This window comes from Carassius gibelio, chromosome B5 (assembly GCF_023724105.1).
Source record: "Carassius gibelio isolate Cgi1373 ecotype wild population from Czech Republic chromosome B5, carGib1.2-hapl.c, whole genome shotgun sequence".
NCBI lineage: Eukaryota > Metazoa > Chordata > Actinopteri > Cypriniformes > Cyprinidae > Carassius > Carassius gibelio.
This window is the reverse complement of record NC_068400.1, coordinates 15,799,715-15,814,704: the sequence shown is the minus strand read 5'-3', so window position 1 is coordinate 15,814,704 and position 14,990 is coordinate 15,799,715. Positions and strand designations below refer to the sequence as shown.

Here is a 14,990-nt window from a genome sequence, read left to right as displayed (position 1 = left end):
TGCTTGGCCCCTAATAAACTAATTTTGATTATTGCTTGTAAGGAATGAATTGAATGCTCTCTAATAGATAATGGTCAGTAGTAAAAATGGAATGGGAGCATTTTAAGATAATTCAGCTTGCCATACAATCTGATTATTCCATACAGCAGGTAGTGGCTGAATGTGCCTGGTCACAGTCTGCTTTCGTTATATGGAAAACAGCAACATGGACATTCTTCAAAATGTCTAATTTTGCATTCCAAAGATGAAAGACATATGGGTTTAAAACTTAATGTGGGTAAGTTAATGACATAATACCCAATTTTCCATGGATTATTGCTTTCAAAGAACATTCATCCAATGAGGTGATTTGACTCTACAGAGAGAATTAAAATATCACAGCCCATCTGAAACACACAGTGACAGAGCATCTTCTATGCGATTTAAGTGTTGTAGATCTCTTCAGCAGTGCTCAGACTACAGAAGACACTGATAAATACAGCAGAGGTGATGCAGGGAGTCCATTTTCTACTCCTCTTACTGTTCATTTGTCTGCTGCAAGCCCCCAAATAAATTCTGAAGTGTCTAGGGCACGTCCCCTCCTGGCAGGACGGGGTAAGAGAGAAGCTAGCTGACAGACATCATGCATTTCATGCCTCCAGAGAGTGAAGCCTGACGCCATGCTGTCATAACCTGTGTTTTGAAAAGCCGGAGAGAGTGTGAGTTTATTTAGTGATATTCTGAGTGTTCTCAGAAGTGAACAAAACCAGTCTATGGTGGATGCTGTCAAAGATTAAAATGATTTGTAAAGTAAATCACATTTAGTTAGTAAGTTAGTGTAGGTATGTTCGGTCATTGGCATTAACTTAATGCAAACAAACAAACAAATAAATAAATAAATTCTGTAATGGGAAAATATAGTGCTTAATAAATATAAAAAAAAATGACACATTTCTGCTTATTTGTTTATTTTGATTTGTTGCAATGCAAACAAGGTCTAAAACAAGCTTAATTGTCTTCATGCATAATATGATCTCAAGTGTATATAATACATAAGTGTTGTAAAAAAATATAAATATATTTAAATATAAAACAACATCGAGAAATTATAATAGTTAACATTTATTTTATTTAAAATATTTTTTTTTTTCAGTTTTAGTTTTAGTAAACTATAACTGAATAATAACCTGCCTTTATACTGTAATTTCATAATTACTTCTATTATAATTTATGATAAACTGAAATAAATAAATAAATAAATAAATAAAAACTGAAACAACCATTTACATTTTTTTAAGATGTTACACGTGTTTGTTGCACACGCTAATTAGCATGTAGTGAAGTGTAGTACAGACACTCAGTTCCACATAATAAGACATATTTCTGTGTGCCAATAACACACTGAGCACCAGTCTGTAGGATTCACAGGGAAGACATGCTGTCATTTCAACACTTTCATTATGTCTGTATGTACGTGAGCTTCCAGAGCTGTACTGCCATCCAAACTCAATTGATATTGTTAGCACAGGTCTTTCTAGCTATGTGTGTGAGTGTGTGTGTGTGTGTGTGTGTGTTTGTGTGCATCAGCCTCTGTCTCTTCCTGAATGCAGGAACAGTTTCCTGTCTGCAATATGACACACGCACACACACAAGCGCGCGTGCACATGTATCCAAATGAGGACATATCACATAATTATATTGTTTTAGATACAGCTACATAAAGAAACACAATTATAATAAATATATATATTTTATGTTGATGCATAATATGAATTGTTTTCTATAAATATATGTATTGTTCTTTGTGTTGTCCCTGGATTCCTCAGTATGCACATTCTTTTTAAAACTACACATAATTTAGCAGTAGCATCTCTTGAGAAAAAAAGAGTACACTGTATTATAGCTTTAAAAAGGAAATAATAAATATTATAACTATAATACTTTACACAAATTTATTTAAATGCAAACTGAATTTGAAGCTAAATGAAAATGGAACATGTTTAAATGTATTTTAAATGCAATTAGACAATTTTGACATTGTACTTAAGTACACCCTTATATGTAATTTCTTAATTCTGTTATCTTTGAAATATGATTAAAGTGTAGGCTGACGAGAATTCATGATAAAATATACTTTAATCTCAGTTCTATTGAAAATTGTATGTCATGAATTTAAATATATTTCAAATTGCACATTTGTAATAACAAAGTTCCCATTTAGCACATTTAAAATATATTAACTTTAAATGTAATATCAAATAACACACTATAGTTTAAATTATAATTAAGTACTGTCCATGTGGATTAGTGTGTTTTGATGTTTGAACACATCAAAATAAGTGCACTTTTTTAAGAGTGCGAACAAACATTGAACGGGATGACTTAGTGTACTAAGTGTACTTTTTAAAAGGATATTTAAGTGCACTACAAGTGCAGATTCAGTACAATTAAACATCTTTTTTTTTCACAAGGGATACCACTTTAATTGAGACACACAAACATAGACAAGGCCTGCTGATTAAACATTTTGAGCATAAATGCACATGGAGATTTGCACTAGTTTGTCAGGTCGGTCGTTCTTAGGCCCATGCCTGTATTTAAGTGCAACACAAGTGCTGCGTCTGCTGCTTGCTGTCGTCCTGACTCAGCAGCTATTGTCAATTCCGTTTAATTCTGTCATGCTTGACTTCCTGTTACCTCGAGCCCTGTCTACCAGGAGCTCTTCAGTGGCCTGTCAACTCCAACAAGAAAAAGCTCTACGGACAGATGGACGGTGGGCGGATAATGGAGGATGTTTCCTTCTATCTGGGTTTATTCCTCTCCCTCTCTCTTTTTTGCTTACCTTGATGGCGTTGCTGGAGATCTGTATTTCATGGAGTTTGCGCATGGTGCCATCTCGGTCGATGAAATATGAGGAGGCGAGCTGGTGCAGTGCCTCGACTCCTTGGGTGGCGTTGACCATCTTCCTGTCCAGCTTGTTCTTGGCCATGTACATGGTGAGAGCTTCCTCACCTAAAGGCACATAGGAATATGGTCAGTAAATGCAAGACTTAATTTCCCATCTTTTAGATGCCAAGAGTTAAAATATCACACTCTCAAACATCCATTCACTTTATAGAATGATGCTTCTCATCATTTACTCGCTCCGGTGTCATTCCGTGACTCCCTTTCTTCTCATTCAACTCAAATATGATATCAAAGACAACCGTCTCTTATTGAGTGCATCGTCACTGACGGCAAACCTGACAGCTGTACTTTTTTTCATGCACCAGTCAGTTTACAGATTTTAGGCTGTTTGTCTTCCGTAGTATGTCTTGTATCAGACTAATGGACAGAAAACACCCACATGTACATTTATGTTTATTTTATATAGCGTCTTGGTTAGGTACGGGAGTGCAGAAGACCCCATATGTTGTTCGACATAACTCGTAGTGATCGACTTTATATTTTTGCATTTATAGATTTCAAATACAGTCAAGGTTGTTTTTTTATTATTATTATTTATTTATTTATTTATTTCAGAAACACTATCTTACTCCTATCTTTATCCATTTGTGTCTATAGATTTTAATTTCACAGTATTTTTTAAGCTGTGAGGTTTTTTGTCCACTTTAGCTCTTACATTCTTCATCAGCTCATAATGTGTTGTAATACATTATATATTTTGTTGTAGATAATTCAAACAAAAATTTGGAAAAAAAAAATTGTGAAACAATTAATTAATAAGTGTGTATATATATATATATATATATATATATATATATATATATATATATATATATATATATATATATATATATATATATATATATATATATATATATACATATATATATATATATACATATATATATATATACATATATACATATATATATATATACATATATATATATATATATATATATACATATATATATATATATACATATATACATATATATATATATATATATATATATATATATATATATATATATATATATATATATATATATATACATGTGGTTAACTATAACTGTGGTTATAATTATAAATGAGATTGTAAAATCTATTATAAGGTGCATTATAAGGCATCTTTTTTTTATGTAGTATAAATAAAGGCTTTAAAGCAAAGTGTTGCATTTTCTTGTGAAACATACTCCAAAATAGTTATTTTATTAATAAGTTTGTAAATAATAATAATAATAATAATAATAATAATTGTACAGTGTACTGTCATGGTGCATTTTGGACAATGGGCAATGTATTGTCCTGTTGTCATTCGGGTCTGAATGACATGAGGATGACTAAATGATTTCCACCATTGCTTTAGAGGAAAACGATACTGAGATGCCACAGCAACAGCACATTTCAAGACTTGTTGTCATGCTGTATAAAGTCGTCCCATTGAGCTTGCCAGCATTCATACGGGCATCATTTTGATTGCTGTTGTTCATGCAGCCAACATGTCATTATATCAACATGTTTCTTCAGCATGGACTTCCTAGTGTGTAAGAAGTGCCAAACACACTGACATGATGGAGACTCTGCGTGCATCGGTGACTCACTTCACACACTGTCACAGAGAAAATTTTGCTTATAGTGTCAAACTGACATGACCTGAGTCTCTCTCTCACTTTCAGTCACACCACTCGATGGCAAAGATTTCTTCTCCACTAGAGCTGAGTGAGAAAAGCAGCTATGATTGATTTTTGCAAAGCGCCACTGACCTTTTCCTAAATAACATACACAGGGAGCAAAACACTCTCTTTCTCTTTGTTTTACTCTCTATGCATCAGCTCTTTCTCTCATTCTATCTTTAGTATTAACCACTTCAATGCTCTACTGGAGCTCTGCTCCAAACTCTAGTTTGCACCCTTCTCAGACAGCATTCATAACTGCTAGATAACATTACTATAATAAAACACTACACTCTTCAAAATAAAGGTTTCAAAATGGGGGTATTGCAGCAATGCCAAAGAAGCAGCCTCAGTCATCTGTTTTTGAAAGAACCTTATTTTCTTAGTGTTAAGAACATTTTCATTGTTAATTTAGTAGCATGAAATAATCATGAAATGCAATACATTTACTGTACAGATACAAAAGAAGGAAATAAAGAAAAAAAAACTATATAAAACTATATAAAAATATACAGGCCTACACACAAAGCCACAATAACATTTAATAATAAAAAGGTGTTTGTTGATTCGTTCATAGCATAACTGGAGTTCAATCATTTATTCAGCCTACTGAGGTACAAAGTCACAGTGTTTTGAACACTATCATTGCTAGCTAAGTATGAGTATTTTAAATATATTCACATATTTAAATATATATATATATATATATATATATAGGTGTTTATATATTTAATATGACATTTAAACCAGAAAAATAATGATATAAAACATACAAATGTTCACAAATAAACAAAATGTATATGCCTAACAGACTCCCCTCTAAAGCACAAATGGTTTGGTTGGCGTCTATGTCAGCAGGTAAACACTCGCAAAAGTGATGGACCGTAGAACAACCACATTAGGTTTCTCAAAAAACCTTTCAGTGAACAGCTCACTTTGAAAGAACCATTTAGTATCACTCTTTCAACGTTTTATTAATCTAAAGAACCATTTTTCCACTATAAAGAAACTTTTGTGGGATGGATGTTAAAGGTTCTTTATGGAACCATCAACAACAATAAAGAGCCTGGGAATGCAAATTGAGATACCCCATTTTGTCCAAAAGGCAACGCACACAGCTATGAAATAGCATAATATCATGCAGTATAGCATGTGTCTGCTGTGCATAGTATGCAAAAGAGTTTACATGAAATAGCTGAATGACCTACATCTTACAGCAGACAAACTGTGTGCTATAAACCAGAGCAAATTGTGTGTGATACTGTATCCTACTAGACAATGTGTTTGACTTGAACTGAACAATATGCATTTCTGAGATGATACAGGGACATAGTAATAAGATCATGTGATAAATGGCTAACACTTAATTTTACTGTGTCTTTGTTACATGAATTAAGTAGAGTAATAACAGTAAATTAATTACAAGAAACAAACTCTAAACCCAACCCTATAGTAAGTACATCTCGTTAATTAATATTACTCAGCGCTTAATTGTATAATTACACTGTTTCAAGGGCACCTTGAATAAAGTGTCGGCCAAAAATGTAGCATGCTACTTTTTTACTTGCATGTTGCATAATGAATTCTGTTGAGATTGTAGCCAGTTTACTTTGGTGGACAAAAAAACAGTGATTATAAGCATACACTGTAAAAAAAAATATATATATATATCTCGACGTGGAGGTGTGTGTTACAGTTCTCACTTTCAGTTTTATAAATAAAAGTTTAATAACTTTTAATTGCTGTTGATGCGGTGTATTTGTTACTAAGTGTTTTGTAAAGCATCCGCCATTAACATTACTGAGGTAATGTTAAACAGCCATGATAACGTTAATCTAAAATGTTCCTCCTCCCTCACCACCCTCAACAGTGGTGCAGCAAGGGGGTATACAGCGGTCCCCCTGGTGGAGAGGTCCGTTGTGATGCAGTTGTGTCCTTATAACTGCCTCCTCTTGGCAGGGCAAACCGTGCCTCCCCTCCCTGGTCTGTAGGTAGTCTGTAGGTAGGCAGTGTGTTTCTGTTTTGCAGCACATTTCTTTGTGTTGTGTGTATTTGCAGTGCTTTTCTTTGTTTTTGTTCTGCGTATTTGCAGAACGTTTCTGTTTTTACAGCGTTTCTTTATTTGAGTTGTGCATATTGGCAGCACATTTCTGTTTTTGCAGAACATTTCGTTGTTTGTGTTGCGCGTATTAGAAGCACGTTTCTGTTTTTGCAGTGTGTTTCTTTATTTGTTTGAGTTGTGCATAGTTGCAGCTCGTTTCTGTTTTTTGCAGCACGTTTCTTTGTTTGTGTTGTTAAAATTTTCAGCGTGCTTCTGTTTTTGCATCTTTTTTTGGGTGTGCATATTTGCAGCGTTTTATTATTTGTTTGAGTTGGTCATATTTTCAGGTCGTTTCGTTTTTTTTTTTTTAGTTTTTTCAGCACATTTCTTTATTTGTTTTAGTTGCTCGTATTTGCTGCATGTTTCTGTTTTTGTAGCACTTCTCTTTATTTGATTGTGTTGTGAGTATTTGCAGTGCTTTTCTGAACTTGTTTGTGCTGTGCATATTTGCAGTTTGATTCTGTTTTTGCAGCGATTTTCTTTATTTGGTTGTGTTGTGAGCATTTGTAGTACACGTGTTGTTTAAATGATGATGTTTTTTTGCTCTTTCTGGCCACCGAATAAAGGGGACTACTAGATTGCATTTTCATGCTCTGCTTATTATTAATAACTTAACAACTTGTAAGTTCATCTAAAGGTCACATATCATCTGTTAAAGTCATAAATTGTTAAAGTGAAAACCAACTACTGCCTTAATATAAATGCATTTAATGGCATTCTAGATGCTTTACTTCTCAAGATACGTTGATTTCTGATATCAGTATGTATGAACATACTGCTTGTGTGCACATAACTGCACTTATCGACCATAATCTGAGGTTTTATGTTTCGCAACATGCCACATGAAGTTCAGAAGCCGCGGGGGCTGCATATGAAGACAGATCACCAGGTTTTGTAACAGATTTCATGTCACATATGTTCGGGAACCTTAAACCACAGTCACAGCTGATGTCTTCTATCTATATCTTCTGTCTCTTCCTGCAGGCATGTTAATGTTATGTGCACATCTATGACTGTCGATTAACCTACTAGCATTAACCTATCGATCTTTGTGACCTTTATTTTTGGCTGTGTGTATACTGTTCAATCTCAGCAAAGAGAACATTGTGCTACAACAAGGGTGGACTGCAAACCCTGATGCTAATGTTAGTAACCTTTAAAGGCAGCATTAATAAATCAGATTTCCTGTTAATCAACCGATTAATCAATGTAAGGATGCCTACAGCGGACAAAGAACAATAAACCTTAATTTGACCTTGAGCTGCGGTATAATTACAAGCTCACCGTCTGTCCACAATAAAGCGGCTGCTTCCTCCGGCGCTGATATCTGAACACCAGCGTCTCATACCATTTGTAATCACAGATATTATGAGGCGCGCTCAGGTATTAGCCTCACATTTCTCTGGATTATACAGCGGTTTGTGATTTATTGTGGTACTCTGGACTGGAACAGGCATATTGCTTCTATCGATTTTCCATTGGGTTTTATGGTCATATCGTGTAGGTGACGGAGGGTAAGGGCTTTCGTGTCCATGGATTCCCTCGAACACTGCGTCTGAGATTTAATGAAATTCGAGTTGCCATTTCATATTTCTTCACTTTGCAATAAACTCTACAGGGTTATAACAACCAATTAATGCTGCTATGACCATCATCACAGCTCCTGACCTGCTCAACACTTAAAGATGATACATTTGTAATTCCAAAGATTATTATACATCATTCATCTTAAAAAAATAAATAAAAAAAGAATGAATGAATAAATAGCTTGTTTAATGTTAAATTAAATATTAACTGTTACATTTTTAATCATCTGTTAATACTAGTAATAGTTTTGCATATAGCAATGCATTGCAACACAAATAGAAAATATACACTGTATATGATATATATATATTTTTTTTTGTTTGTTTTGTTATTTGTCTGTATAGTTTTTGTTAGGTTTAAGATCATTTTGTTTTAGCTATATATATATATATATATATATATATATATATATATATATATATACTTAATAGTCAGTGTAACTTTCTGTTAGTGGTAAGATTAAATAAATAGCACATATCTATATTGCCATATTTATGGATTGCCAGAGCATTCCGAGACTTTTACAAAAGCCTTCAGATGCTTGACACACACTGGCTTTAATGTGGATCAGACAGCATCATCCTCTCGGCAGAGTGTGTGTGTGTGTGTGTGTGTGTGTGTGTGTGTGTGTCTGTGCTTATTTGTGTGCGCCTGCTCTACGCTCATGTTTATCTGCCAACATAATGACACACTGTAAAACACACAACTGACACTTAGAGCGCTGACCTCAGTTCTGTTACTGTGTCTTATGACCCCTAGAGCAAATGCAGCCTACTGACACACTGAGACATGATGATCATGATGAGAGACAGAGAAACCATGAATGAAGCTGTGTGGGTCATTCTCACAAAACTGTGTATTAAAATATCCCTCAGGACCAAAGGACGCCGTAAACAGAGAGAGATACTAGGTTTAAGGTCAGTGCAAAAAGAGATTTATCTAGCAAATATCATTGCATCGCACCACATTATTTATTAGTTCATATTACTGTGCTTTACTCCGAGCACTATTATTTCATTTTTTTTTTTCTGTGAAAAATAAACTGATTTTAACAAAGTTGAATTATTGAGCTTAGCAAGAGTCAGGAAACATGTTTAAAATAATACAATACTGATAAAAAGTAAGTAGGACATTTTATTTTAATATAATTTGATCAATATGAAATAATAATAATAATAATAATAATAATAATAATAATAATAATTTTAAAGGGGGGAAAGTCACAGCAAAACAGAGTTTTAAACTTTTTAGAAATAAAATAAATATTGGAAGCCTGACATTTTAATAAAAAAGCAATACAAAGAAACTGTATTAGTTAAATGTAAATAAGTGATGCCATAAAATTATGATAGGGTAAAACCACTGTTAGTTGATCAAAGTTTATTAACTATAACAACAACAACAGCAACAACAATAATGATAATAGTCTTAATAACTTTGTTACTAGAAATTAAATACACTTTAACTGAAATAAAATATAAACAATAACTATATACTAAACACTATAGTAACTAAATATGAAATACTTAAATAACTTAAAAAATAACTAGCCTATGTTAGATATGAACACATAACAATGGAAGACTAAACACCTCCCTGGGATGCTCTGCATTTGGTTTTATGCTGTTCTTACAATCCAGCATCATATTCCTTCTTCCTATCCGATTTCTTTATTCCATAATTAGAGCATCAGGTTTAACCACTAAGCCAGAACTGATATAATATTCCAACCCCTGAATACCAACTCCCCATGAAAGCCAAATGACAGCATATCAGACCAATTACCCTTGACAGCTGCAAATCTATATGAAACTGAGACCTTAAAGGACAAAAAGGGTATCGGGGTCAGTTCAGTTCTGCACGGGATTATGAATTGGCATTAGAGACACGATCCATTAACAGAATGATTTGTTCTTCAATGTTCCACAGCAGGGAATCTCACAAACCTCAAAAAAACAGATATAGCAACTGTAAAATTGAGCACAGTTAGGATATGAAAATAGATAGACATCAATTCTTAAGGCAAGACACATTGTTTGTCCATGCACTGCTCGATTTTAAGAATTTAGAAGACATTTTTGTTTCCATAACCTGACTTCTTTCAGACTAGTAGAAAGAAAATACAGAAAATACACATTTAAGTGTTTATTTTTTTTAATCTTTATCTATTTGCCTCTCTAGAATTAAATTACAATACATAACTTAATACATTGTTTTCCTCAGCTATATATATATATATATATATATATATATATATATATATTCCTGCTATGTCAAGTCAATGCATTGACAATGTTCCTGCATATGCATATGTCAGTGTTGGCGCTCACCTCCCAGCGTGGCTGAGATCAAGATGTGCGTCCCATATTTCTTGATGATGGTGTCAATGAACTGTTGCGTTGATGGCCGTCGTCCGAGCATCCGCATGCTGCGCTGAAACTCCGGCATCAAGGGCAGAGGATTCCGGATCAGATCCCGCCTCTCGATGGCCGTGTTCCTCACCTTCCAACGTGCAAACTCCCTACAGAGAGCAGAGCAGACCGTGAGGGTTGCTTATTTATCCTTGCATATGCAAATGCATTTCTACAGTGCTTTCAAACACATTTACAGTAAACACAAAAGTTCATTTGAACAGCAGACATAGTGTGTTTTATTCTCATGCCGGTACACACACACATAAATTGCTTTCACTAGAGGAGGTAACTATAGCAACAGAGGCTGTTCGAGTACTTTTTATTAGCTTCATTATTGGATGGAACATTGACAAAACATAAACACTGTCATTATCAATTTATTACCATATCACAAATATATAATTACAGAACATTAGTGTTTTATTATACAGTAATCTTTCATTTAATTGATGCTTGGCTTTTTGTGCTTAGATGTGCATGATCACCTCAGCAGATTCACTAAAGTTCTCTAACTATCTATCTATCTATCTATCTATCTATCTATCTATCTATCTATCTATCTATCTATCTATCTATCTATCTATCTATCTAAGTAAGTTCACAGAAGAAAAACATATTTGAATAACATGAGGTTAGGTAAATAAAAATGTAGCTTTTTGAGTGAACAGTTGCTTTACTGTTATTCAGTCTTGTCATGTATGACTATGATTTAATCTGGCAAAATACATTTTCAAATGCACTGGCAACTGCAAAAGCTCAACAAGCACCAGTAATCACTTATGTCCAGTGTGATAGAGGGAAAAACAAAAACAAAAACATTTTGATAATGAATACAAATCAAGGCTTTCACAATGTTATCTAATCAGCACGACTGCCACCTGTGGATCTTTACTGCTGTCACTGGATTGAAGCCGTGAGTATCTGTCCTGATTTGCCATTGGCCAAATTTGGTCTCACTAATCTCACAATTGGTTCGATTGGGATCTCATTTGGCAGCGAATCGCATGCATCTAGTTCCTGTAATGAAGTGAAAATTGAAAATCCTTGAGACATGAAATGCATTCACTGAACGATTTGTTAATAATCAGATGAAATACGCTTCAATTAGGATGAGGCTCAACAGTTGAAACTGTTTTTAAAGAAGCATCTATTTTCATAAATGCTGAGTTCAGAGTTGGACACTGGAAATGTCCATTCAGCACCTGTCTAAAGTCTAAATGTTTTAACATTGGAAAAGTGCCACAGCAGCAATCACTGCTGAACTTCTGCTAACACCTGCCACTCTGTCTGAAGGAGCCTGGACGTTCAGATCAGGAGCTGGAGGAACCTTCTGTCAGGAGATCGCCCTGACGTTCACATTTGCTTCATATATTGTTGTGCAGTGTCCACATTCACTGTGGTGTTTTAGGAAAATGCAAAACAGGGACCCTCTTTATATTAGATGGCCTTAATATCTACTTAACATGTACTTACATAAAAAAATAAGTAAAATTTACTTTTTATGTTTATAATGGGATTAACTTCATTATGACATTCCGTTGCACCTACAAATCTATTAACTCTCATTAAAGTATTAGCAGTGTTGGGCGCAATGGCATTTAAGTATAACGGCATTATATATATATATAACGGAGTTTATTGTTCATTAACGGAGTAATCTAATTAATTACTTTTCCCATTGTTGCAACGCCGTTATCTTTACTGAGAATGTAAAGTTTCACGTTACTACAATCTGGTTGAATAAAGCACGAGGTGTCATTCTTTGGCTACACATCAGCTGCCAGGAGAGAGCAGGGGTGGGGATGATGAATGGTTGGGTGGGCGGTGCCCTGCTCACGCTGTCTCACTTCACGCTCTGACTAATACTAAATACAAGACAGCGCCAGCGACAATGGCGACGAGTCGGGTAAATTCAAAGGTAGCGTTCTTGAACTGGAAGAACTACGTCTCGTTAATTGAAATTAAAGGCAAGAATGTTTCTGTAACATGCACGCTATGCCCAATATTTAAAAGTTGGATAGTGTTCTGTTTATTGTGCAGTAGGCCTAATATACAGTTACAGAGATTTTCACTAATGGCCAGGTTTTACTTTGTTTCTTTTTACCCAAGTTTTCATTTTTTGTCTTAATTTTAAATAAAATAAATACCAAATGTTCTAAAATACTGTGTATAGTGTTTTTTTTTGTTTGTTTGTTTTTTTCAATCAGTTAATATCTTTGATATGTTATAGAATGTAAAAATGTTATAGAACATTAAAATAAATAAATAAATAAATACGTCACAGGTACTTTGCTGAGTAACTAATTACTTTTACAATGTGGTAACTGACTCAATTACTTTTTGGGAGAAGTAATTTATAACTGTTTTTTAAGGTAAGATGACAGACACTGAGTATTAGTAGCATTGTCGGGTTTAGAATAATTTAACATGTACTTGCAAAGTTACTTATGGTCAGTAGAATGTCTGTTAGGAGACCATCACAATAAAGAGTTGAGAACAGATATTGAGAAGCAGCAGTTCACTAAGATTCTAGTGAGAGTCAGTTGACATGTCACTCTAAAAGATGCTGGGTTAAAAACAACCCAACTTGGGTTATTTGGCAACCCAGTCTGGGTAAATATTGGACAGAACACATACTGGGTTATTTTTTACCCAGCTGGTTGGGTAATACATTTTTACCCACCCTGCTGCTGGGTTGTTTTATTTAAGTCATCTATTCTTTACAAATTATTATATAGCTGGCTTAAAATTGGCTCAGAAGACACCAACCCTGAAACAACATACAAAACTTCCCAAACTTGCTATAAGTTTGACTGCAACCTATAATCAGTGCTGTTACTTGTGTTCACCATTTGTTTTATTACATGTTATTAACTAACAGTATGATTATTACTGTACATTTCTGCCATATGGACAACTTGACATAGTCACCACTGATAAGCTACTCCTAAATATAATGTAGAAACTTAAATTTTCTGTGAAGCTGCTAAGCAGTGATTTGTCTCATGAAAAGCGCTATGCAAATAATATAAGTTTATAATATTTCAGAATTAAGCTGAGGTTTGTTTCATGAACACAGAAGATGTTTACAGTGTTTTCATATTTGGTTTAATTGTTAGGGCCGAAGCAGATTTTGATTCCTCTCCTGTATTCACAGCTCTCTTTTCACAATGAGTCTAAACCACGGTACGTTTACGTAACACAGCAGAAGAAATGAATTATTCTTTAATAAGATATTGGGCAGATGTCAACAAATTCTGCATCACCAATAGCTATTTAGTTCTGCAGTTCTGATGTAGGATGCTAGCATTGGTTTTAGGTGTGACTCAGCTGCTTTGACACCAAGCAAACGTGTGTCTCTAAAAAGAGCTCTAGTGTGAGAGCTCTCCAAATATCCAAATGTCAGAAATGAGTCAGTGGTGGAAAGTCCTTGTGCTACTGATTGTTTTCTCAGCTATTGTCTGGTGAAAGCAGTGCTGGTGAATTGACTCCATTCGAACAACAGCATGAAAGCTGGGCGACTTCACTGACCTTACAGGTTGTGTGATAAGGAGGCCACGAAAATGCTTAATAGACTATACCTGTGAAGATATTGATCCACCTTTCCAACGTTTGTTAATGAAAAGTCAATTAACACAGTTATACAGGCTTATCTGCAAATGTTCTTGCACTTTTCAAATCCAGAAACTCTGGATGCCGTGACATGTTAATTGCGGTTCATTGTCCAAAGCAGGTTTTTTTTTTTTTTTTTTTTCAAGTCTGGGATATGGAATAACTGGGATCAAATCAAAATCAAGACATTAATAAATAATGATACAGAACGTATAAACTAAATAAAAATGTATTAAAACAAAAAATAATAAATAAATAAATATGTATTTATTTGTTTATTCATTTATTGAGTAAATGATAACATATATGTATGTTTGTTTAATATTTGTAACAAAGTTCGTAGTTCGGAGAAGAAGTCGGGAACCTGTTAACCTTACTGATGATTGCCGCGCACAAATAGAACCAAAACAACATATATAATCCTGGCCTGGTCGTCACTCCTGGTATATATATATATATATATTTTTTGGTGATGTGTTCTTGAGTGTCTTGTTTGTCCTAAACAGTAAAACTGCCTGCTGTCCATCAGAAGAAAATAATAATAATAATAATAATAATAATAATAATAATCCTTCAGTTTGTGCAAGTTCATTGGTTTTCCAGCATCTTTTGCATATTTGAACACATGTTGTACATGCATTGTGTGAGAATCAAAACAAAACATAAAAAAAAATG

The 14,990-nt window shown here is 34.1% G+C and overlaps 1 protein-coding gene across 1 annotated transcript in view; it reads right to left on the bottom strand.

The window, feature by feature from the left end:
• LOC127957442 (BMP/retinoic acid-inducible neural-specific protein 1-like) overlaps positions 1-14,990 on the bottom strand; it is a 168,138-nt gene that overhangs the window by 62,795 nt on the left and 90,353 nt on the right. Inside the window, exons 3-4 of the mRNA XM_052555976.1 lie at positions 10,620-10,810; positions 2,822-2,991 (exon numbers count right to left, since the gene is read on the bottom strand). Of these exons, the coding sequence (XP_052411936.1) occupies positions 2,822-2,991; positions 10,620-10,810 (361 nt within the window). The remainder of the gene's footprint in view (positions 1-2,821; positions 2,992-10,619; positions 10,811-14,990) is intronic.